Here is a 24,943-nt window from a genome sequence, read left to right as displayed (position 1 = left end):
AGAAACCAATGCTGGCTCTTTTGTCATGATGCTAATGACAAGGACTGATACAATGCTTCCTATGTGCCAAGTTTGGTTGTCAGTGCTTCCCGTATATTCACATAATTCACCCCACACCTCACGGGGATATACCATTATGATTATTCCCATTTTGCAGGCAAGGAAACTGAGGCCGTAAAGAAAAAGAGGACATTTAGCCACATTTATCCAGCCAGTCTTGGAAAGGCTAGATTATGAAGCTGGCATCTCTGCTCTTAATTGCCATGCGACACAGCCTCTCAGAAAAGAGAGGCTGAAATATTTACTGAAATATTTTGAGTAACTCGGGGTTTGTCAAGGTGGGGTGGGCGTTGGAGATCCAGGCTCGGAACTCTGCAGCCAGAGCTGCTCCAGTGAGGACTCCTCCGCAGCCACTATGGAGCCCAAGTGTTACCAACCCTGCCACAGGGCTTGCCACTTGCCCCCAACCCCCCTTCCCCCCCCTTCCAGAACTCTGTCTTGCACAACAGCACCACCCTGTGAGCAGATTGTGCCTCACAGCCCCCACTGCTCGGTGGACAAGCACCAGCTCCCAAGTCTGGAAGGGCGCAGGTAAGGGGGTGAAACCCAGATCATGCACCTGTGCCCTCCATGCCAGGCAGGCCAGGAAAGCGATCCCATGGCAATTTCGGCATCTACACGGAGAAATGAGATTTCCACCTCCCACCAACATTCATATGTCGGATGCGTTAATCCCCAGCAGCTGCCAAAACCCAGTGCTGGAAACTGGATGGCTTCAAACAAGAGAAATGTATTCTCTCAAGATTCTGGAGGCCAGAAGACAGAAGCAGGACCATTTCCCTCAGGAGGCTCTAAGGGAGAACCCATCCCATGCCCTTCTCCTGCCCCATGGTGGTGACCAGCAATCCCTTGCCTGGCTTGGCTTGACGTCATTCCTGTCTCTGCCTTTGTCGTCAAAGGCGACCTTTTCTTTCCTTCTTCTTACAAAAACACCAGTCTTACCGAATTTAGGGCCCACTCTACTCCAGCATTCTTACCTGACTTATGTCTGACCTATTTCTAAGGAAGGTCCCAAACATAGGCACCAGAGGTTAGAACTTGAATGGCTCTTTGCATGGGGTGGGGGAGGGGTGTGTAATCCAACCCATGACAGTGGGGAATTACCCAGACACAGAAAGAGGGGTGCAGATGCTGGACAGCCAAAAAAAAAAAAAAAGAGAGAACTATCCACAGTATCTCAATTGCTATGAGGGCCTTTCATTTCACATAATGATGAATAAATGATTTCAAAGCAAAAGCTGGATATGCCAAAAGCAATATGTGGCCTGTTAGCTCTCTTAGGGGAATCAGCTAGACAGGAATGTACAGTAGGGGTGAGGTGGGGGTGTTAATTGCAAAGCTAGATGGTTCCTCCCTCTGAAACCATGGCCATCAGAAGGACAGGGCCAGGCATAAGTCCTGCTACCACTAATGCCCACAGGCATCTGCCAAATATCTCTCTTTTATCTTCAAAGAGAGAAAACTTGGCCTGCAGGAGCCATCATGGATTTGAGTGGAAAAGATAAATGGAGATTTTAACCGTGTGTATGAGTTACCTAAGCCATAATTTTTCAACTGCATAGGTATATGACAGATGTTTGAAATGTACATTATTTACATAGCTGGTCTAGTCTTCTGGGCTGCTATGCGCAGAGCTCTAACCCTTTTCACACCTGACTATACACATCAAACATATACCCCTTTTATCAACAACACAGTGGCTTCTGAGGAGATGCTAACACTCCTAACACAGATCCTAGCGTTAAAAAGCTCTTCACATTTAGGAACAGGAGAGCAGATGATCTCCAGGCAATCCCAACCCTGATTCCCCACATTTTCAGAAACCCAAGTAGGACTCAAAGCTAAAGGAATCCAACTGACCCTCCATCTGCCAGAAACAAAAATAAGGCAGTCATCTGCTCCCCTCTAAGAAACGGAACATACAGTACAGAAAGCTAAGCTAGTCTCATGTTCTCAACTAACACGGCTAAGTGGATGACCCCCAAACTATATCTCCATCCTCTACTGTTACTTGCCTGTCTAACCAGCCCATTAACATCCAAAACGGAACTCATCACCTGGTCCACTGTCATGTACCACATTCTCACAACACAAACCTGGTTTGCCTTTCTTCTTCGTCGTCTTCTTTTTTTAAACCTCTTAAATCCAGTTACAAGGAACGGGCCAGTTCTTTGTTCTCAAAGATTCCTCCTCTCCCCTCTGATCCCATCCCTTTGTCTTGACTGATACAGGGTTTTCTACTAGGTGGCATGAGTACCACTCGGGTATGTGAGGTGGTACTTAGTTGAGTATTTTAACTGAAAGGGTAATGTATTTGTTTTAACGGGGGTTTGAAAAATAGAATTCTCAAATGAAACCTGTAATTTCAAATTTCACAGACAATACAAAATTTTCTTTTCAATTCATTTCCATAAAATAGTAGGTCAGGTTAAGGAAAAAAAATATTCAGTAAATAATATGGGGGGTGGTATCCCGACACAGTTAAAATCTTGGGGGCAGTGTGCTAATGCCATGCAGGGTTGGGAAGCATTGCTCTGTGGTGACCACTCATCATCTGATGGCTTGATCACGTGGGCCCCCTCAACCACCTCCTGACTGGTTTCCTGGCCTCAAGACTCTCACCTCTTCCATCTGTCCGGCAAGCCCCTGCAGACATCCCTCCTGAAATGCTCCTTTCATCCTTGGCTCATACTGCTTCTACAACCTTCCCCCCATCTGCCTCCTTCCCTGTCTCCTCAAATCCTACCCAGTCCTTCAAGACACAAGGAAGTCCTCCCCCTGGGCGGCCTGTCCTAATTGATATCATTCTCAATTGATATCCATTCTCAATTGTTCCATCTATACCAACCATATCAACCACCTTACTTGACTCTCAATTAGATCCTATTATTTACTGCTTTCTAATGGTCGATTCACTGAGAGCTGGTCCTATCTTAATCCAATTTTTTAACAGAAGTCATATTTTATTCATTCATGCAATAAACATTTACTGAGTACCCGATATGTGCCAAGCTCTGCGGTTGCTGGCAAAGTAGAGATGTGAATAAAATATGGACTGCCAGTGAGGAACTCCCAGGCTCATACAGGAGACCCACATGTGAACTTGTGGTTTGGCATAAGGTGACCATGTTGCTATGACACAAGTACAGAACAAATGTCACAGGAGTGATTTACTCCAGAAAGGATCTGGAAGGTTTCGTGGTATTCCAACAGACCTTCAAAGAAGGGGAGCATATTCTCAGCAGCGCCAGAGAAATTAAGAAAGTCACGAAATGGCAACCAGGTATTGCTGAAGGTAGAGTTTCTCCAGGCCTGGAGCACAGTGTGGTGACAAACACACAGGAAGAAGAGGTGGAAAAGGTGGGGGAGGTCATGCCATGAAGAGCCTTGGTCTAGGAATGACTCTGTCCACAGGCCTGAGAAACAGTGCAAAGAGAACTAATGTAACTGTAACACAAAACACAAATCCTCTGGGGACCCGGGGTGGATGAACTGGATTGGAAGATACTATAATAGAACAGAAGAAGATTTAAACAACACAGATGAAGAAGGAAGAGCAGATTTTAGAAATACTTAGGTGGTAGAAACTGGATTTTCTGACCAACTGGTTGGTTGTACATTCCAATGTCACATAAAAATAGTCTAGGGATTAGCTACTTAAGGAAAAGTTTACTATCTACTGAAAAAATTACCCATGCCATTTCTTTCTGGTATTACTGTGGCTACGATTAATTTAGGGTTGACTATCGCCTACATTCCTACAAACTACAAGAACCTCTACTTTACACCTTACGGATTAGCCTCCAACACAGTCTCCATGACTGATCTACAAAAAGCCTGCCCTAAATTCAGAAGTCAGCATATTATCCCACCAGCGGGGATCTAACCAGATTTTGTTTCTTGGTTATAACTGCACTCAGCATAAGCAGTCGTTGTACCAAAGAACATGCTATTGTCTGAACTGCCCTAACTCTCTGGGGCACAGGGAATTTAAGCCAGGATTGCTCTGGGCGTGCAAAAATGCTAAGGCTTTTATACAATATACTCATATTCCTTTTTTCAAATAAAAACGTTCGCAAGAGTGTAAAAGATATTGAAATACCAAGAGAGGTGACCTTTTGTAAGCGCATTCATGTTCTCCTGGGAAATAAAGAATAAAGTCATTCACCACCAAGTGTAATATTCCTCACTTCTACTTGCCTGATGAAAGGAGTCAACACAGGTAGTTTCAAATTAAAACACAGTTGGAGTAGCTGGCTGAAAATGGATCTCTGCAAAGACGGGAAAGGAGGCGACAGGATGCTGTTTATTGAAACTTGCATATGATTATAGCCTCGTCCACCACCACCACCCCCATTACTCTGAGCGCCAGGATAAGCCCTGCACATACTTAATGCAATGCTTGGGGATGGCAGGAAACAGGGATTCTATTGCAAAATGAGCACTATTCCCACATACCCCACGTACAGGGAAGCACATGACTCCAATAAGTAGAAAGGGCAAAGGTCATTTCTAACGATTTCTGTGTAAGTGCTCAGAAGTCCTGGGATGGCTCATTACAGAGTCACTGCAGGGCCCGATTCTGTAATGGAAGTGGGGACCAGAAGGACCCGTCACAGACGGGAGGGAGGTCATGTTACTCGCCAGGGACACAGCTGGTTGGTGGCAGGCCCAGATTAGAACCCCGAGTGTCCATCCTCCACTCCCAGAAAACTCTCACGTCTCTTAAAATAACAGAACATAAGGAACTGGGACACACAATCAGCTGTGCCCCAGAATTCATTTCTATAAAATGAAAACTAATAAACCCATCCAGGCAGTGTGCTGGTCATTCTTCCCCACTGATGGTATTAGTTAGGTGGGCAGAGAAAAATTGCTTTAAATTTCTTTAAAAGATGTCAATTTGGGGCTTTTGACTTATCTTCTCAAATCCTTTAAAGCCATTGTATTAAAACTGTCTACTCTTTTGGGACGCCTGGGGGGCTCAGCTCCTTGGTGGAGCGTCTGCCTTCACTGCAGGTTGTGATCCCGAAGTCCTGGGATCAAGTCCCACATCAGGCTCCCCACAGGGAGCCTGCGTCTCCCTCTGCCTACGTCTCTGCCTCTCTCTCTGTGTGTCTCTCGTGAATAAATAAATACAATCTCTAAAAAATTAAATTAAAAAATAAAACTGTCTACTCTCTTGTTCTCTATTATGACAAGTACCAGACTTAAAGTGCCATGACTTTGGGGGTGTCTCACATTAAGAACATGCTCTGTAGAACCTTTCTAGTGGAAATACTAGTTTCTGATTCTGATCAACAGAAGGCCCCCAAATGTGGTGGCATTACACATGCAACACCCAGAAGCACACATGTCCAGGGCTGGGGGAAGAAGAGAGTGAAGAAAACACAGTGAGTAGCATCATTTGTGTGACGAGGTCACAGGTCACACAGTTGACAGGGCCCTAACAGCTTCACCAACAAAAGCTTTGGCGCCTTGAAAATTATTTCATGGAGGTACGTGAGCATGTTTTCATATGTAAAGCACTAGGAATTACACAGATATTTCCCTCTTTGGGGAAGGGGGAGGATTTACTTTTATCTCTAGTTAATTGATATCATAATTTCCAGTTTTAGAAAATCCAGAAGAATGATCCCACATCCATTTGATCTCACCTCTTTTCTTCTTCAGATAATGCATGCACATTGAGTTATTCATCCTGATTTGAACAAAAGGCAAGATTTTCCCCCTTTTCTTGCCCAGAAACTACCATTGGGAAATTAATATTCAAGATGAACAATGAACTCATCTCATGGCCTGTGAACTTGCTGGTTGCCAGGAGAAGGCCTGTGAATTCCTAGGGTTATTTTAGATTTGGTAGCATGAATTGGGAGCTTACACCGTCATAAAAGACCTGGTTTTCAAGAGTGAAAGTTTCAGAATTCTCTATTGAACTGTGTTTCCACAGGATCTCTTTTAAGTTTTATATGCGCCTTTTCGAGCCTCTTGAGTTTAAGTGTAGTTTATCCTGAAGCTATATGAAAAAGCCCAGGCTAAATGTCAAGCCTATTGCTATAAATCACATTTCAAACTGGTAATTACTTATTAGTGGAGAGAAGGCTGTTTGAAATGGTGCTGTCTCATTAGAAAGCTATTATGGAATGCCTACAATTCTGCTTTAATAAACAGAGTTCAACTTCAAGTATCTACTGTGTGACAGGTATGCCGGGCCAAAACAACAGCTCTTAAAATTTCCAAGGATATCTCTCTCTTTCTCTCCCCTTCCCCAAAGTTTTTTTTATTTTTTAACGTGATGTTCACCCCATATTTTTTACAAATAGTTGTAGGGGGGGAAGGTGGATTTCTAAAAAGAGTCTCAACTGAAGTTAGAGTTCCTTGTTTTAAATAACTCAGTAACTTATCTTGTCCTTTGAACTCAGTATGAGAAAAACCCTTTTCACTGAAAGCGAATTATGATAATACCAGTAGTTATTATACCAAAAGACTGGACAAACAGAAAGAAGAAATATGAAAAGACTCGTGTGTTTCTCAGCTGCTTCATTTTCTATTCCATTCTATGTGACAAAGGCTCTGTTTGTATCCAGAGTCACTAACTTGATACAAGTGGATTTCCTTTATATTTCTTAAGAGGAAGAGAACTTCCTGTAAATGATCTCTGCATGTTTCAATACACCATCTATTCCTATCAAGGCTCATATTTGGAAAAGAGCCTATTTGAAAAGGAAATTGATAAGATACCCCCTCACACCCACACCCACACCCACACACACAAAAGATGCACATGAGCGATTCCATCTATTCTCACAGTGTCCATGGTAGGCGTCCGTCTTAATATTTACTATCTCCTTCCATTAACACCAATACCTTTTATTACATGTTTTAGCTAGCATTTAGAATGATGAATAAATAATAGCCCACTGTCCCTGAGCAAACCACATTATAGCCAACCCTTCAGCCCCATGAGAATCTAGCAAGGCACTTTGCTCTCAGGGGATACTCCAGAAAATGCTGAATGAATGACACAGCTCTCTTTCCCCCACCTCTGGGGTTTCTCTTCTAGGTAGGTGCCTAACATTAAACCTGCATAGCAAACCATCAACCCGAAAGAGCTCATCTCTCAATAACACTGTAAGAACAGCTGGTCATTTGCAGGTCAAGCAATGAAATAAGAAAAGGGAACCAAATAAAATGATCAGTCTCTTCCCCGAGCCCTCAAAAAACACCTTGCAGAACTGGCAGTGTAGCAGAGAAGTGGGTGCATTAGCAAATAATGAAAATGTGATCATAACGAACCTATGCCAGAGACGGATAAAAAGAGGCTCCATGAGACTATGCCTGAGATCACTATGCCTGAATCTCACAGGTTTGTTGAAGAAATTATGGCCACCTGCCCTCCTACAGCTTCACACCTGGTGTCAGTACTGGTTCTTGAAGAGGCATTAAAAAGAGGGGAACCATTCAGTGTGGAATGAAGACATTCAAACCATTTGAAACCTGGGGATTATCTAAACACTCAGCTCAGACATGCGTTTATGTACATATGTGTTTTGAGGTTAGATTTCCATTTAGGTGTGTCTTAAAATCTACTATCACAAGTCTGAAGAATGTAGCAACCGTAGCCGGGACTGACTGACGTTACTAACGTATAAACTGCACTTGTCACTTTGCAAATCTGGCTTTTCGTGAAAGAGAAAATCAAGGGAGCCTTATTGCCAAAATAGTACAACATCCTTCTGTGGGCAGATTTTGCAATAAAAAGGATGGTTATTTTATTTAGGTTTTACATTTAGGGAAATGTGGTCACAGGACATTTTTAAAGCATGAGATACTGGCCCCAGTTTAAAAGGAAAAAAAAAATCATAACAACTTGCTGTTTTAGGGGAAAGATAGTAGAGCTACACTGTGAGCACCAACCGCAAGCTTCAAGCAGTCTCACCAGTTAAGACAGGGCTGGGGATGATGTAGACTAGTATGTGGTTTCCAGTGTAATCTCAGCTCTTGCATCGCAGTGTGTTCAGTCGAAAAATCAATTCTTTCAAAATGAAAAACCTCACAAAAACGCATGTCTCACACATCACTGCATGCTAAGGAAGGAGAGAACGAGGGAAGAGTTCCAGGCTTTTCCTCCCTGGGCATTTCCTCCAGTATGTTATCCCCTGGGTTCCTGAGTCACAACCGAAGCCATCCCGCTGTGCTGCCAAAGGGAACTGGCTCTTTCCGAAATGCCTTTTTAGCAGCCCTGCGTTTCACGGGGATGAAACCTTTCCCGAAGCCTCCAGTTTCCATTTACCGTTTTTGTTCGTCCTTCCTGCCTGACATGCAAACACAGCCTCCATTCTTTCCATACAACCTGATTCGAAGCAACATATGTTAAACCCCACACCGGATCATGTGAGCGTTGGATCCGCATACACACCATAACCCCACAGAATGCATTCAATGAGCTCCAGCAGAGTTCTCTGCGAGCGGATCCGACGAGCCTGCGAGGTCCGTGCGGCTCTTCCCTGCCTCAGACCATCCGGAACGGTGCATGGAACCTGTTCCCTTTGCAGAAAGGTGGGGTGGGGGGGGGGGGAAGGGGGGGCGTTTCCATGCCCACCAGGACGACTGGCCACAATGCAGGAGCCGGCCAGCTCGGGTACTGCAGGCAGCCCCGGACGCAGGCTCCTGCCCAAAGCTCCAGGCGGCGGCCTCGCAAGGCGCTTGCAGTCATCTATCTCCTGCAGCCCAAACGCCCGGCTCGCCCCCCTCCCTTATTTTACCTAATAGCTCGCAAACCCCATATTGAGAGGGCCTGCTGTGGATCCCGCGGACCTACAAAATGGTGGATGCGAGCTAATTTTTTCCTGCTTTCCCCATAACTTACCGCATCCATCCCCGGCCGCCCTGCCCCCGAAGCGCCCCGGCGGCGGCGGCGGCGGCGGCCCGGCCCGGGTTAGAGACGCGGGCACCCACCTGATGTCATGTAGCCCCGCGAAGCCTGGGGCGCGAAGGCCGCGGGGAAGCGCTTGTGCAGGCGGTAGTCCTTCTCGCTGCGGGACCTCATGCGGTCCGAGGCCCGGTCCGAGAAATCCGAGCTAGGCCAGGCGCGCCGCAGGGTTGTGCTCCGGGTCTTCTTCATGGTGGGGGAGCGCGACCTGCCGCCCGGTCCTGGGGGCCTCAGCGCCGGGGCGCAGCGCGCTGCGGCTTCATCCGTCTACGGCGGGCACGACCCGGGCGGACTCTGCGCACATTTTCCCCAGCCCCTCCTCGTCGGCGTCTACACCGCCAGCGGCGGGTCCGGCCCTCCCCACGCCCCCACACCCCCCCACGGCGACGGCTCCGATTTTACACACGTCCCACAATGCATTACACTTCATTTGCAATCCGCCCGGCTTATAGCTTCCAGATTCCGGGGGGGGAAGGCACGTTCGGAGGCTCCCCGGCCGGGAGGAGGCGGGGAGGGGGCGGGCGGGGGGGGGGCGCCGAGACTTGCAGCGTGAGGGCAATGGGGGCGCAGACAATGGCCCGATTCAGCGCAGGAGTGCTTAGCCGCCTGTGAGCCACGGCACAAAAGACCCAAGCAAACGAGGGAGCCGAGGCCTCCGGGGCGGACCCGGGGCCGGGCGCCCCTCCGCACCCGGCGGCCCGCGGCTCAGGGCGAGGCGTGGGCTTGACAGCGTCCGCGTCGTGTCCCCGGGGGCCCGCCGGCCGCGCGGCCCGCAGTCCCCGGCGCGGGCTGGCTCGGCCTCCCCTGCAGTCCCTGGGAGGCAGCCTTCATCACAGGCTCGCACGCGGGCGGCTGCGCACGGGCTCCGGGGGCTCCGGGGGCTCCGGGGGCTCCGGGGGGCTCTGCGGGCGGCAGCTGCGGCCGCCGGGCTCCGCGCAACCCAGGAAGCGCCGGGCGTCCTCGCAGCCGCAGCGCCGCGTCAGTCTCCCCGCTCCGAGGCTCAGGGCGGTGTGCGCGCGTGTGAGTGTGTGTGCGCGCGCCCGCCGACACGCCCGCGCCCCCTACACAGGCAGGCTCCCACTCATGGCCCGGGCGCGTCGGGAGCCGTGGCTGCCCACGATGCCGGGCCCGCCAGTCCCGGGCTCCTCGCCGCGCTGCCTGGAGTCGGAGCACCGCTCCCGCCGGCCTCTCGCTCTCTCCGGGCGCAACACCCCGCGGCGGCGCGGGCCTCGGCCGGGCCCCAGCCTGGAGCCCGCGCTCCGGGATTTACCCCGGTTCGGGGTGGCCCCTCCCCCTCGCAGGGCGCGCGGGGACCCCCCGGCGGGGGCAGGGAGCCCTGCGGCGCCCCGTCTGGCCCACCTGCGCCCACGCCCCGAGCGGCGAGAGGAGGAGGGGGCGCCACGGGGGCGCCAGGGGGGCTCCCGGTGCACGCGGCCGCTCGTCCTCTCCGCCCGCCGCCGCCCCGTGGGAGTCACCAGCCGCCCGCTAACCCGCACGCAGGTCCTCTAGCCCGCGCGGCTCTGCAGGCTGCGCCCGGGCCCGCCACCAATCGCTAGGGGACGACAGCGCGCGGCGCGGGCGGGGCGCGGGGGCGGGGGGCGCGGGGCGCGGGGGCGCGGGGCGCGGGGGGCGCCGGCCGAGCGCGGGCCCGGGACGCCGAGGTCACGCCGAGTTACAGACGCGCGGCGCCCGTGCTGCGAGCCCCGACCACGCCGTGCTGCTGCCGGGTGTTTTGGGTTTTTTCCAAACGCTCATGCATACCCCACATGTGGGTTTCCAAAAATGCTGGGCTGGTTACAAACAAAAATAAACCTGATTTTTTTTTTCTTTCTCAGCATTAGATTTTATTTTGTTTTTGCGCTTTTAAATGAATTACTAACGATGCGACGTTCAAAATCATTTCTTTTTAAATGCTGTTGTTTCGTAGCCGCAGGTGGCAAGGTGCAGAGGCAAGGATATGAAATCTTTGTTGGGGCTATGATCTTACCAGGCAGGAAAGAGAAGAAAAGAGAAGAAAGAAAGAAAAGAAAGAAAGAAGGAAGAAAGGAAAGAAGGAAGGGAGGGAGGGAGGGAGGGAAAGAAAAGAAAGAAAGAAAAGAAAGAAAAGAAAGAAAGAAAGAAAGAAAGAAAGAAAGAAAGAAAGAAAGAAAGAAAGAAAGAAAGAGAAAGAAAGAAGAGAGAAAGAAAAAAAGAAAGAAAAGAGAAAAAGAAAGGAAGGAAGGAAGTTAAGAAAGAAAGAAAGAAAGAAAGAAAGAAAGAAAGAAAGAAAGAAAGAAAGAGAAAAAGAGAAAGAAGAGAAAAGAAAGAAAAGGAAGGAGACCAACAGCAGGCTCTAAATGGTTAAGAGTTCTAGAGCAATTCGGTGCTATTCCGAGGATTGAATTCTTTGGACGGTGGGAGGGTGGACAGCAAGGTTCTTGTAGAACTACCCGTAGGGGGCTGAGTTTAAGCCACAAGCCTTAGATAATCTAGAACTAGAGCTTCCCTTCAGTAACTTAAGGCTACCCTCTGTGACCTGGGGCCAGCAAAACTCATCCATCTCTTGGGATGCTGGGGGGTAAACAAGCAAACAAATAAAATCACTAAGTATCATGTGGAACTTATATTTACACCAATCAAAATTTAGTACTAACTGGAAGCCAATTAGCTAATGTTCAGTGACATTTTTCAAAAAGTTAGGAAAGGCCAGTCCCACAAAATGCACATTTTGCTAGTATGTCTTCCTTACTCTAAGAGATCTTCTAAGAACACAAAGACCACAGCTTTAGAAGCTATACAAGACTACCTGTGTCGAGAACTAAGGTAATCTAAAATAACTGTATTAAGGAATGTGCGAGCTATTGACATTTAGAGATCTCAATTGAATTCAAGACAATTACTCAGTACCTCCCATGAGCCAAAAGTGGTGATATGAATGATTATAACAGTTAGGACTGAAGGCTAATGGTGATTGCTGTGGCAACTGTGGTATTTACTCATTCAGCAAATAATCACTATCTAGAATGTGCCAGCACTGTGATGGGTGCTGGACACACTGAACACCACACATGGCCCCACACAGCTTATGGTCTAGGTAGTAAGCAAATAAATGCACAAAGTGTGCAAGTTCTATGAAGAACAATAACCTCTATGAAAAAATGACATCTCATCTGAGATCTATGGGATGAGGGGGTCATGCAAGCACAGAGTAGGGAAAATGGTGTTTCAGAAAGTGGGAACGGTACATGCAAAGGACCTGAGGTAGGAAAGAAGTGCAGCTTCTGTTGGAAGAAGTTAAAGGCGGCCAGTGTGGCTGAAATTGGAGCATAAGAGAAAGGCGTGTGATGAGGTCATGGAGGAAGGCGAGAGCCAGATCATGCAAGGACTTGCAAGCTGCATTATGGGTTTTGTCTTCTATTCCAAGTGCAGTGTGAACTGCTGAAGGGTTTTAAGCAAAAAAAAGCAATGATAGTTTTAGAATTTCTATATAGAAGGGGCTCAGCAGAGAGAGTCTGTTTGAAGGGAGGGGTCAGCCAGGAATTTTCGGGAGAGCAAGCTTGAATTGCCCTTGACTTAAAACTGAGCATATATTCATTGTTTGTATGAAAAAAAAATGGGGTGGATTGATGGAGATTTGGGAGAGGAAAGCTACACTCGGCCACCTCTGCATGCTGGGGGAGTGGCATGGTCCAGTGTACATAAACAGAGCACCCTTGGAGGCAAGGCCAAATAGCCAGGCACAGAAGATTCAGAATAGGTTGGGTTAGCTGAATGGAATCAGATAGTAAAGTAGGAGAGGTAGGGACAGGTAAGTAATTTATCCATCCAAATCGGATGATGACATCAAAAAAGGTTATGAAGTTAATGTTTGAATCCAACTCAGAGCATATTATGTCACCAATCTTGTCTGATGCAAGTGCATGCGGGGTCCCCTGTTCCTCTAGTCACTGTTAAAATCAGACCTAGTGTGTCCCTCTGTCCTATGGAAACATTCACTCTGGTCATATGCAGCCTGTACATCCCCAGTCCTACTAGTTTCCATTCTCTCAACCTACATGAGATTATCATGTATCTGGGTTATGAACATCACAGAAGCTCAGCTGCACAACCCAGTATTCAGTACGAGAAAGTTTAGAAATAAATGGAGAAATGACAAAGCAAATCAAGTTTACAGTATTAGAATTTTGTAATTCAGGCTTCAGAATCATTTGTACACTTGGTATCTACGTGTCAGATTATAGATTAAGTAGATACACATTTGCTTTGTGATTCTAACTCAAAGATATAATTGATTTTAGGCTTGTAGTTTTAGGTTGAAAGGTATAAGAATTTTAACTTTGAAATTCTCATTTAAAACAGGTTCATAGGGCAGCCTGGGTGGCTCAGTGGTTTAGCGCCTGCCTTCAGCACAGGACATGATCCTGGAGACCTGGGATTGAGTCCCACATCAGGCTCCCTGCATGGAGTCTGCTTCTCCCTCTGCCTGTGTCTCTGCCTCTGTGTGTGTGTGTGTGTGTGTGTGTGTGTGTGTGTGTGTGTCTTTCATAAATAAATAAAATCTTTTAAAAAAATAAAAATAAAACAGGTTCGTGGGACATGTGGGTGGCTCAGTGGTTGAGCGTCTGCCTTTGACTCAGGGTGTGATCCCGGGGTCCTGGGATCGAGTTCTGCATCGGGCTCCCTGCATGGAGCCTGCTTCTCCCTCCTCCTATGTCTCTGCCTCTCTGTGTCTCTCATGAATAAATTAAATGTTTTTAAAATAAATAAAACTTCAGTTTGTTAGGCTTTTAAGAGTTTAATGAACTTAAGAGTTGTAAGAATATAAACTCCATGAAGGCAAGGGATTTCTCTGTTTTGTTCATTGTTCATTGCTCTGTTTTGTTCACAGCTATATCTCCAGTGGCTAGCAATGCCTGGCATGTATTTATTTGATGACTAATGAAGCCCAAGGAAGTAATTTGGAAGATTTGGTTTGAACCCTTTCCCGTCAGACATACTAAGTGCTTTTTAAAAATTAAATATACAGGGCAGCCAGGGTGGCTCAGCGGTATAGTGCCGTCTTCAGCCCAGGGCGTGATCCCGTGCGGGATCGAGTCCCACATCGGGCTCCCTGCATGGATCCTGCTTCTTCCTCTACCTGTGTCTCTGCATCTATCTATCTATCTATCTATCTATCTATCTATCTATCTATCTATCTATCTCATGAATAAATAACATTTAAAAAAATTAAATATACAAATTGATCAATGCAATTTAAGTTTTTAAGGGAATGTACTTAACCAGGTTTCTAAATGGAACACATTATTGAATAAAGGGCCTTTAGTTATCAATTTGAATTAATCAAGCATTTTTCAAAGTTCCCCAAGAGTTACAGTTTTTATTTTATTATTTTAAATTTATACATAGCGCAAACTGAATCCAACAACTGCAAGACATTTGTGTTTTTCCAATGTGTATCTCTAGTAAAAGAAAACTTTTGATTTTTTGAATTTCTATCTCTAGTATATGAACATTAATTAAATACCTAACTATCTGTAAACAATCTTTGCTGTGCACAGAAAGCCCCTCTCAGACATTAGAAAGCCCACACTGACTATAGAATGAATATGTAGTAGGTCAGGGAGAAACCAAATCACTGGGGTAAAGGTTGCAGTGAGTAAGAGATGAACATAAGTATAAATCTAAGTGGTAACAGGTCTGAGCCTGGACCCTGTAGCCTAGTAAAGATGAATTTCAATCCAGGAACTCCTAAGCACTCAATATCCTGGGATGCAGGGATGCCCACTAATAGAACAGTGCACAGAACTAGGCATTCATGTATCTATGCATGTTATGTGATATATGCATCAAACTTTATGATTAAAATATTTGTTAAATAAAAATCAGAATTCCTTCTTTAAATTTTTATATTTTGTTATTTTTATTTATTTTATTTTTTTTAAAGAGAGAGAGTGCAAGACCATGAGAAGAGAAAGGCAGAAGGAGGGAGAGAATCTTAAGCAGGGATGGCCAGTGCAGAGCCCAACATGGGGCTCGATCTCATAATCCTGAGATCGTGACCTGAGCTGAAATCAAGAGTCAGCCACCCAGGTACCCCTAAAAAAATCAGAATTCTGAGTCTGATAGTAACTTATTTTTCTGCTTCTTCCTGAAACGTGATTTGCAGATGATAACAATAGGTTACTTTGACTAATGAGCTGATTAGTCAAAAAAAAAAAAAAGTATATATGCACACCTTAAAATTGAGTAGTTGTGTGGCCAAGGTTACAAAGCCATATGGAATCTGGGAAAGAACATTCCCCTGAAGGACTAGGACAGAGCTTTTTCAGATGTTTGTGAGATGGAAACATCTTACGGGGGAATTTCTTACGGGACACATGTCTACACTCATACATTCATGTGTATGTGTGTTTCCACATCCATAGGGCCTGGAGTATGTTGGCCTCCAAAAGCAGCTAACTAAGGTAGCTGACCAAAGCCTTATCCCCAGGGCACTTTGGTCCACATTTTGTCTTCCTTAACCCAGGCTCCAAACTGCTAGCTACAATTTTAACAGAAAGCTCCAGCACTACGGCCCCCCCTTAGAAGATGCTAGACTGGTGGTGGCTAAAACACCCTGGGAAGTGTTAAAGCCATAGGATAAAATAAGGTTAAGAGAACTCCTAAGAATAATGAGAATGTATGTATGTATTTCCTTCCCACTGCTACCAAAATCTCCCTCAAATGTCTCTTCTTCTCTACGTAGGTACACTGTCACCTGCCATTCACTCCTGACGGGGCCATAATGAGTAATGGTTGTTGGTGATGCTACCCTCAAGGACAGCGATGTTTGGGGATGGAGGGATTCACTGAAAAGAAGTAATTCCAGTGGGGCCTGAGTTTGGGAGGCCTGCTGATGGAGTGGGTGGGCAGCATTGTGATGTGATGCACATCTCGAGGCCAGACTGATCACAGGCAGGTAAGAGAGGGCAGGGAGGCATGGTGATGCCCAGGACACAGGCATTCATATCTTTGTGAGGGTGGGGGGTGGCCTGGAAACATTAGTCTTTGAGTTCCATTTGTTTTTTTCAATTGGGACAGTAATAATATCTCTCTCAAAGGGTTATAGCAAGGATTTGAGGTAAATATACCAAATGTCCCAGTTCACTGCTAACAAACAGAAAGCGCATCAGCAAAAGATAGCCAATTTTATTATTTCTATTGAACACTGAGGGAGGAAAGCATTTTAAAAACCTGAATCCTCTTTAGATCCCGTTTGTTCACCTCTGAACTGAGCTTTGTATCAAATTAACAAAGCGAGCTGAATTCCAGTGGGGGCCAGGGTTGCTACCAGCTTAGCACACAGTTCCTGCAGCAGAGTCCCATAGTTGAAATACACAGTATCCACACACCGGTTTACAAAAAAGAAAGAAAACAACCCTCAGCTCACCTAGAGCATACTCAAGAGCGGAGGCATTCAGTGGTGCCCAGCACAACTTGGTTCAAGTGGAAAAGTTACTGGGATCAAGAATGGAGTCCAGAGAAGGTAAAAAGAGCCCAAGTGTCCATCAACAAACGGACAAGCAGAATGTGGCCTGTCCAGACCATGAAACAGTACTCAGCCTGAAAGAGGATGGCATTCTGGCCCAAGCCACAACATGGATGAACCGTGAAGACACTGAGTGAGGTGAAAGAAGCCAGGTGCAAAAGGACTACATGATTCCACTTAAATGAAGTACCCAGTGTAGACAAATCCATAGGCACAGAAAGGACGATCACAGTGGCCAGGGCCTAGGGACAGTGGGGAAAGGGAGTGAGTAGTTAGTGAGGACAGAGTTTCAGCTTGGGAAGATGAAAAAGTTCTTCAGGAGGATGGTGGTGATGGCTGCACCACAGTGAGAATGTACATAATAGGGATCCCTGGGTGGCTCAGCGGTTTAATGCCTGCCTTTGGCCCAGGGCCCGATCCTGGAGACCCGGGATTGAGTCCCACATCAGGCTCCCTGCATGGAACCTGCTTCTCCCTCTGCCTCTCTGTGTCTCTGTCTCTCACGAATAAATAAATAAAATCTTTTAAAAAAATGTACATAATGCCGCTAACTCAACAATAATTAAAATGGTAATTATTTTAAGCATTTCACCAAAATTTTAAGAATAAAAAGAAGAGAGTACATGGAACAAAGCTACAGTCAAGAAGCAGCCTTGTGAGTGCACTCCTGCAGGAGGACAAGCTATTGCGAGTTGGTCTTCTGACCTGTCCACACTGGTTGCACACATCTCCTTCATGACCTTTGAAAACAGGCTAATCTATCGTAGGCCCTGAGCACAGAACAAGCTCCAAAATAAACCAGCACGGTCAGGTGCCACCACATTACCAGTGAGAAATGGGTCCTTCAAGGATGCGTTTGAATTTGTCAAGCTTGAGAGAAAAAAATTAAGATTTTTTTTAAAGTTTACAGACACTTAAGTTTTTGCTCTTTAAATGTATATTATGAATAAATAAATGTATGTTAACGAACACTGCATTCTAACACTCCATTTCTACCCGCTGGAGAAAGTAGCCTGAGCTATGACACTGGTCAGAAATCAAAAGAGGAACCTGATGGTCTTGCCCGGTTGGAAGATAGGGAGGTGCAGCAAATAGTGAACAACAGGGGTGGAAAGGTATATGGGGACCATTGGTGGAGCGAGAGCTTGGGATTTAGTGTGATTAGTCTGTGCATAATTCACAAGGAAAAGGGGCATAATGAATACTGAGCAAAGGAGAAACAAAACTGGATAGTAATTATAAATTTAACCCAGTGGGAACTGGCTGTAAACAGGCAAGAGGAAACCTTTGAGGGTGATGAAAATATTGTTACAACTGAATTGTGGCATCAGCTAACAGTTGTACAAATGTATCAAAATATATCAAACACTTAAAAATGGGTGAATTTTATGGTATCTGAATTATACCTCTTTAATGCTGTTTAAAAAAAAAAAAAATCACTCCGTCATTGAGTGGAGGATTATCTGGAAAAGAAAGAGACCTGCACCAAAAGACCAGCTGGGAGACTACTGCAATAGTGGGGTTGATGTGATGTGAGTTGGAATTTGAGTTCTCGCTGGAAAAATGGAGAAGTGTGGACAGGAGCCAGTGCCAGGTTGGAATCTGCAGACCTTACAAGAGGATGGGCGAGGAGGAGACCAGAGAGGATCATAGATCCCTCAAAGGTCTATGGACTGGTGATTCCACACACAGAAACCCGGGAGTCATTTTACTTCTGGACCCTCCCCCTTTCCTGAACTTTGTAGCACTTATGATTTTAGGCGACATATTTTGGCCATTATTCTCACACTTTTCAATATTATATATTCCTAAATATTATACACGCACAATTTTCTTCTTGCTAACAGAACTGACAATCTCTCCATTGCAAAACCCATTGGAGATGTTAGTCTGTATCTGGATTCTTGCTTGGTACCGGTGCCCACTCTCTCCTCTTAAAACATGTCTCTCTTTCATCTCCCTCTCCACCTACCATCCTCTCTCATCCTACCTCTCAATTCTCCTCTGCCCACGAACACTGGTATTCTCTGGATCCCATCACCAAGCGCTTCTTCTTCGCCTTCTCAGTCTCCCTAGCTGAGCTCAACAACACCCTCTGCTTAGTGTTAACCCCCGTAAGTGAAAGCTTTCCCCAAACTCTCACCATCAGACCTCTCCCCTAGTCTGCAAATCCCTATTCCTACTGCCAAACTGGGTATTTTCCCCAGATACTCCATGGACAATCAAACTTAAGCTGTTCATTACACAAAATTAATCATCTTTATCCCCGCTCTCCCAAACTCTGGCTTTCTGACATACATTTCTGGGCATGGTGAATGGCACTCCCAGCCATCCAGTTTCATAGAGCAAGTACATGGGATCAACTATGCTTCTCTCTCTCATAGCTCCCTCCCATCCATCCCATGCCCCACACTACACCCAGTGGTCACCATATTTCTCCCACTTTCTACTGCCTTCCTATGTCCCAAAGGCCTAATGAAGGCATTGGAGAAGGAGCAGCTGGCCATAAACAGAAAACCAGTGTCACTTGCCAAAGATACATGAAGGGTAACCTAAAATCTTTAATGAAATAAGACTATATTATAAATTTAAATATCAAAAATTAAAATGAGATATATAGAATCATATGCCTAATTTATTTGTCTAATACATACTTCAAAATACGCTTTTCAATTAAAAATGGAAACTGATCATCAGTAATTTGGCTCAGTATTATACAGTTTAAGGCAAAAATCAGATCATACAGTAATAAAAAGATTATACATTTCAGTCTTTATATTAACTAGCATAGAGAAGCCCCACATCACATATGACCGTAGTTGGAAATCATAAAACTATTTAACCATCTTCTCTGAGAAGATTTTGACACTGATCATGAGGCAGTTGACTTCTGTTCAACAAGTTCTGTTACCTAAGGTAAACCTCAGAATTGGTTTTTATTCTGAATATGCCACATATTTAGCAATATCTTCTCTCCCCTTCTTTGTTTTTTTTTTTTTTTCTCTCCCCTTCTTTGGAAAAGTATCCACGAGGGTCTTATATCAAGCCTTCAAGTCTCTCTTCAAAATGCTTAAAATACTTTCAGCAAAATCAGAAGAGTTTTCATGATTGTTCAGCCAACTAGAAGAACCTCGTTCACCATGATTTTAGCGTGCAGCCCCTATGACCAGCTTTGAAACCACCTTTTTAAATCCTCCTTATGCTGAAAAACTGTCTTTGCAAAGTAGCACATGTTGCAGCTCTATTTATTCTTTTAAAAAACCTAATGTTATACTCAAAAGGCTTCAAGTAATTAAAGATAGCACCAAAATTCGGCCATCTACAAGGCCAGGAGCAACTAGGCATACTCTCAGAGAACAGGCTTCCTCTAGAAAGGCCTAATATTTTTCTGAAACCCAGGCAGATGCACACTGGGCTTTTTCACATGTTCTAATAAGCTTCATACTGAAACAATCTGAATGAATTGAGTGGATGAAAAATTTGAGTCACCTTACCCCTATACTGATTGAGAGGAAAAAGCAGAACATTGCCCGATTGATATGACTGGTAATATTAACAATTCATTAAATAAATCTTTCAATTTTTCACGTACATGTGGGGCCCGTGTACAGGGTAGTGAGAAACTTTTGCTTCCACTGCCAAGCTTCAGTAGGTAGACTGAGCTCTCCACTGCACCACCAGGACTTTAGTCACAACTGATACAATGTCTCTGTGAACCCAAACATTCTGCTCATAGTTCACTAACCACAAAAGATTAGCTAAAATCACAGTATTGGTGGGTTCCTCAGATTATAGGAGTGGTATCAACCTTGGACTCCGAAAAGGTCAGCAAAACTGTTAGCTCTCATCATCTTATAATGAAAAACACTGTATCTTTATGTTGAACAACTCTTTAAAGTGTTGTGTCACAAGATAACCAGCAGGCTTTGCCTGTTAGAAATTCTTCTCATGGTTACTCCTCATCTCATAACAAAATGTGAAGATCACATGAGCTGTAAATCCACTTTCTGAGCACAGATAATCTGCAATGGAGAATAATGTCCTAAAAGCAAAACACAGCTTTGGAGAAAGGGGAACCCTTTTAGACAGTCGGTGGGAATGCAAGCTGGTGCAGCCACTCAGGAAACAGTATGTAGCTTCCCCAAAAAGTTAAAAATAGAACTACCCTGTGATGCAGCAATTGCACTACTGGGTATTTATCCAAAGGATACAAAAATAATGATTCAAAGGGGCACCTGCACCCCAGTGTTTATAGCAGTAATGTCCACAATAGCCAAAATATAGAAAGATCCCAGATGTCAACAGATAAACGGACAAAGAAGATGAGGCATACACACACACACACACACACACACTGAAATATTACTCAGCCATCAAAAAAATGAAATCTTGCCATTTGCAATGATGTGGATAAAACTAGAGGGTATTACACTAAGTGAAATAAGTCAATCACAGAAAGACTAATACCATATGATTTCACTCATATGTGGAATTTAAGAAACAAAACAGATGAACATAGGGGAAGGGAAGGAAAAATAAAACAAGATGAAAACAGAGAGGGAGGGAAACTATAAGAGACTCTTAACTATAGGGAACAAACTGAGGGTTGCTGGGGTGGGGGGGTGGGGTGAGGGGATGGGGTTATGGGGTGACGGGCATTACAGAGGGCACGTGATGGGATGAGCATATAACACCAGGTATTATATGCAACTGGTGAATCACTAAATTCTAACCCTGAAACTAACAATACACTACATGCTAACTAAATTGAATTTAAATTTAAAAAATTTTTTAAAAGTCAAACACAGCATGCAGCTACAGAGAAATGGCCTCCACGTCATGTACTCCTAACTCATCCCCAGATGACACACAGTCATCTGACGCACCCAAGTGCAGGTCCTGCCCTCAATCTGTAAGTCTTAATTTCTGTTGTAGCTTTTACTTAGAAGTGCAAAATGAATACAAGTCCTTGCATTTTCTCCTGATGGCCCAACAAATCACCCTGGGCACTCACTGCAATGTGCACAGCAGGCTGACCTATGCCCACTCCCAGCAGCATCATTAACCTTCTCTGGACCTTCTTGGAAGCCGCCCTGCTTGCCTGAGATGCCTATCTCCTCTTTATCCTCCTGGAATACTCTCACTCCTCCTTCAACATTCAAACTGTGGTCAGTGCTCTGACAAACTTCCCACCTGCTCCCTCCCTCAGCCCTCCTGTTCTCTTGCAGAGTGAGAAGCCCTTGCTTTGCTTCCATGACAGCGCTCACCACATTGTAATATAACACAACACTGCACACAGGTTCCAACTGCCTCTCTGGCTTGTATGCTGCTTGAGACCAAGGACCATTTTGCTCATGGGACCAATGTGCACTGTGCACCTGCTATGTGCTAAGAAAAGCCTTAAGTTCTGGGATAAATGGGACACCTGGGTGGCTCAGTGGTTGAGCACTTGCCTTCGGCCCAAGGTGTGATCCTAGAGTCCCGGGATCGAGTCCTACATCGGGCTCCTTGCATGGAGCCTGCTTCTCCCTCTGCCTGTATCTCTGTCTCTCTGTCTCTCTCTGTCTTTCATGAATAAATAAATAAAATCTTTTAAAAAAAAGTTCTGGGATAACAAAATAACAGCAATAAGAACAAAAGGTTCGGTCACTAAGGAGTCTGCGTCCTAATGGGAAGAGAAAACAATAAACAAAGTAATGTGAAACAGCAATACTGTGATGGAAGAAAATAAAGCAAGGGACAAACATGTCCCTTTATTTGCAATTTAAAGCCAAGGTCAGCTTTCTTGTACTATTCAGGGATGTCTCATGCCTTTCCAAAAGGAGGCCCTCAATAAAATGTGTGCCATGCTGTGCTAATTTTAGACCCTTCCTAGCAGAAGTGCAACAAATGCCATGGATGTGTACTGTGGATTTGGGGATCGTAAAGGAACTAGTATTGTAACTACTTCGTTTTCCCTCAATCCACTTGTAGCTAAGGAATAATAAAGGATGCCTTCTGTTTACACAGGACTTTACAATTTACTGAGTCTCTGAGGTCTGTGGTGAGCGAGGCAGGAGTTACAATTAAAGACCAAAAAAAAAAAAAAAAAAGAAGAAGAAGATGACCCAAAAGCAGTAATGGATTTATTTGCCCAAAGTCATACAGAGATTGAAGGGCTTCCATCCTTGTGACCCTCCATCCAGGAGTTTCCTCCCCACCCACCTGCCTCTGGAAATGACTGCTCTGAGCAGTTGCAAGGCTCATCTGCTAACTGCTTTCCATAGCATGAATGAAGTTCATACACATTTTTATACTGCTAGAATAGCCCCCAAATTTCTGTTATCTTATTAATACATTTTCATGAATCAATGTGTATGTAAAACAGAAGACGAATTTCTTCAGATGACTCAAATGACTCCCTCGGCTGCTTTATACAGATGGTGCATGAGATTTAGAGTTAAATCCACACACCTCCTTCAGACTAATCAATCTTGAAAGTTTTCTTTCCTCAGTTCTGTTTACAGGTCACCACAGACCCATTTCCCAAGCCAGTGAAAAAAAACACACTAGACCACAGATGGATTTTTAAAGGAGGGATCTTTTTTTCCAACATGTGCCTTCCTGTAATTTAAGGAAATGTTATACATGAACAATTAAAGGCATATATCAAAAAAAGAAGCAAAGCTCCAATAGTTTCCTATTCTATCAAATTATAATAATTGTAAAAAAAAAAAAAAAAGGCCCCAGATACGGAAATTCCAGCCTCTATTTAAGAATAACTACTTCAACCTCCAGTGAAAATAGGACTTTTAGGTAATTTCATGTAATAATTACTAACAACATTTTAAACTTTAATATGGAGTGAAAGGCACACAGATGCAATTATTTAATAATTTTTGCTAAGTCCATTTGAAATTTTCTTTAGTTTTCTCTCAATAGTTAGGAGTTGAAGTAATTAGACTTATGGATAATAATCTTCAGTCTTCCTATTATTATTCATCTGGTTATTTTAAAGGTGCTGTGGACCCTCTCGTTCAAACACAGAAGAGTAGCTATAACCTAGAAATCATTTGCAGCAGCTTTCATTACAGTTACCATATTATTTATTATTCCTCTAGGACACTTCCCAAAGTAGAAAGGATGCCATTAACAAGACTAGGACAAAATGCTTAAACCAGTGCCCTCCTGGGCAAACAGGGACATCTGGTCACTCTACTTTCAGGAAGATTACTCAAAAAATATTAAGTTTTGCTTTAAAACAGCAAATAAGTAAATCTAAAGTGGGGAGACGAGAGATGTTCCCAAGAAGAAAAGTTACTTTTAAACATAAAATAATAATATTGGGGGGGTGTGTCCCTATCTGCTCTTCTCTCTCCTCTGATTAAAATGGTGAAGATTCAAAGATCTGTAGCAAATGGTTAGTTGTTGCCAAGACATATATTCAATTGGCTCTGCTATGACCCCATTGGCCAAAAAACAAACCACCCACTTCTCAGTAAGTGCATATGATGGCAAAAGATCCTTGTGAAGGGAACATGAACTCAACATTCCCTAGATTTTCTTCCCTGGCACTCTCCTGCTTCCCAAAGAGAAGGAGGGGTTGACGGTGTTAAGATGCCTCTGGCGGCTCCCTCCAGGCCATCATGTTGAGGACACTGGCAGCAGAGGAAAGGAACAAATGCCTAACATTGTACATGTGGAACACGCTTCAGCACACAAACAAGACGAGTTCTGACAGTGGAGCCCTGGCCTCAGCCTACATTTGGGCTTTTCATGGACAGATCTCTGTGCCTGTCCAGACTCTACCTATCTACCTCAGTGGCTTCTCAGAAGAAAGAAGGTAAAGTATCCTAGAGGTAGGAAAAGGCTGAACCCAAATAAGAAGCCAGGAGAAAGAAACAGAAGGCAATGAAGGAAAGAGAACACTGAACCCAGAGATAAAAAAGGGTCACAGGTACGTGACACAGTTTTCTTCCAAATCTCAAAGACTGATTTCCAGAGGATATTTGATCTGGCGTGCTGGCCTCCAGACACTGTGTTTTAAACATCTCCACGGAAACAGCCTTCCACGGAATTTTCCAGAACCATGATACAATTTTTAACCTGTATTATTTAAGTTTCAGGCATCAGGAAATCCATTCATGTTTGATACTAACAAAAAAGGTATTCAGAGGCATCACCCATATGGTAATGAAGAGGTGGCCTTGCAAGAGTGATATTCTATTTATTTTTTTTAAGATTTTATTTATTTATTCATGAGAGACACACACAGAGAAAGAGAGAGAGAGAGAGAGAGAGAGAGAGACGCAGAGACACAGGCAGAGGGAGAAGCAGGCTCCATGCATCGGGAGCCCGACGTGGGATTTGACCCCGGATCTCCAGGATCGCGCCCTGGGCCAAAGGCAGGCGCCAAACCGCTGCACCACCCAGGGATCCCCAGTTGGCATTTTTTAAAATTTAAA

At 44.8% G+C, this 24,943-nt stretch overlaps 1 protein-coding gene across 4 annotated transcripts in view; it reads right to left on the bottom strand.

Moving 5' to 3' along the window:
* STOX2 (storkhead box 2) overlaps positions 1-24,943 on the bottom strand; it is a 255,657-nt gene that overhangs the window by 98,074 nt on the left and 132,640 nt on the right. Inside the window, exon 1 of one of the 4 annotated variants that reach the window (XM_077848672.1) lies at positions 9,019-9,324. The exons of the other annotated variants lie outside the window; for them this stretch is intronic. Within the exon in view, the coding sequence (XP_077704798.1) occupies positions 9,019-9,184 (166 nt within the window). The 5' untranslated portion in view covers positions 9,185-9,324. Of the gene's footprint in view, positions 1-9,018; positions 9,325-24,943 lie in introns of those variants that run through there. 4 annotated transcript variants of the gene reach the window in all.

The sequence above is a fragment of the Canis aureus genome, chromosome 15 (assembly GCF_053574225.1).
Source record: "Canis aureus isolate CA01 chromosome 15, VMU_Caureus_v.1.0, whole genome shotgun sequence".
Classification (NCBI taxonomy): Eukaryota; Metazoa; Chordata; class Mammalia; order Carnivora; family Canidae; genus Canis; species Canis aureus.
The sequence above is the reverse complement of the archived record's forward strand: the minus strand, read 5'-3'. Positions and strand labels throughout refer to the sequence as shown.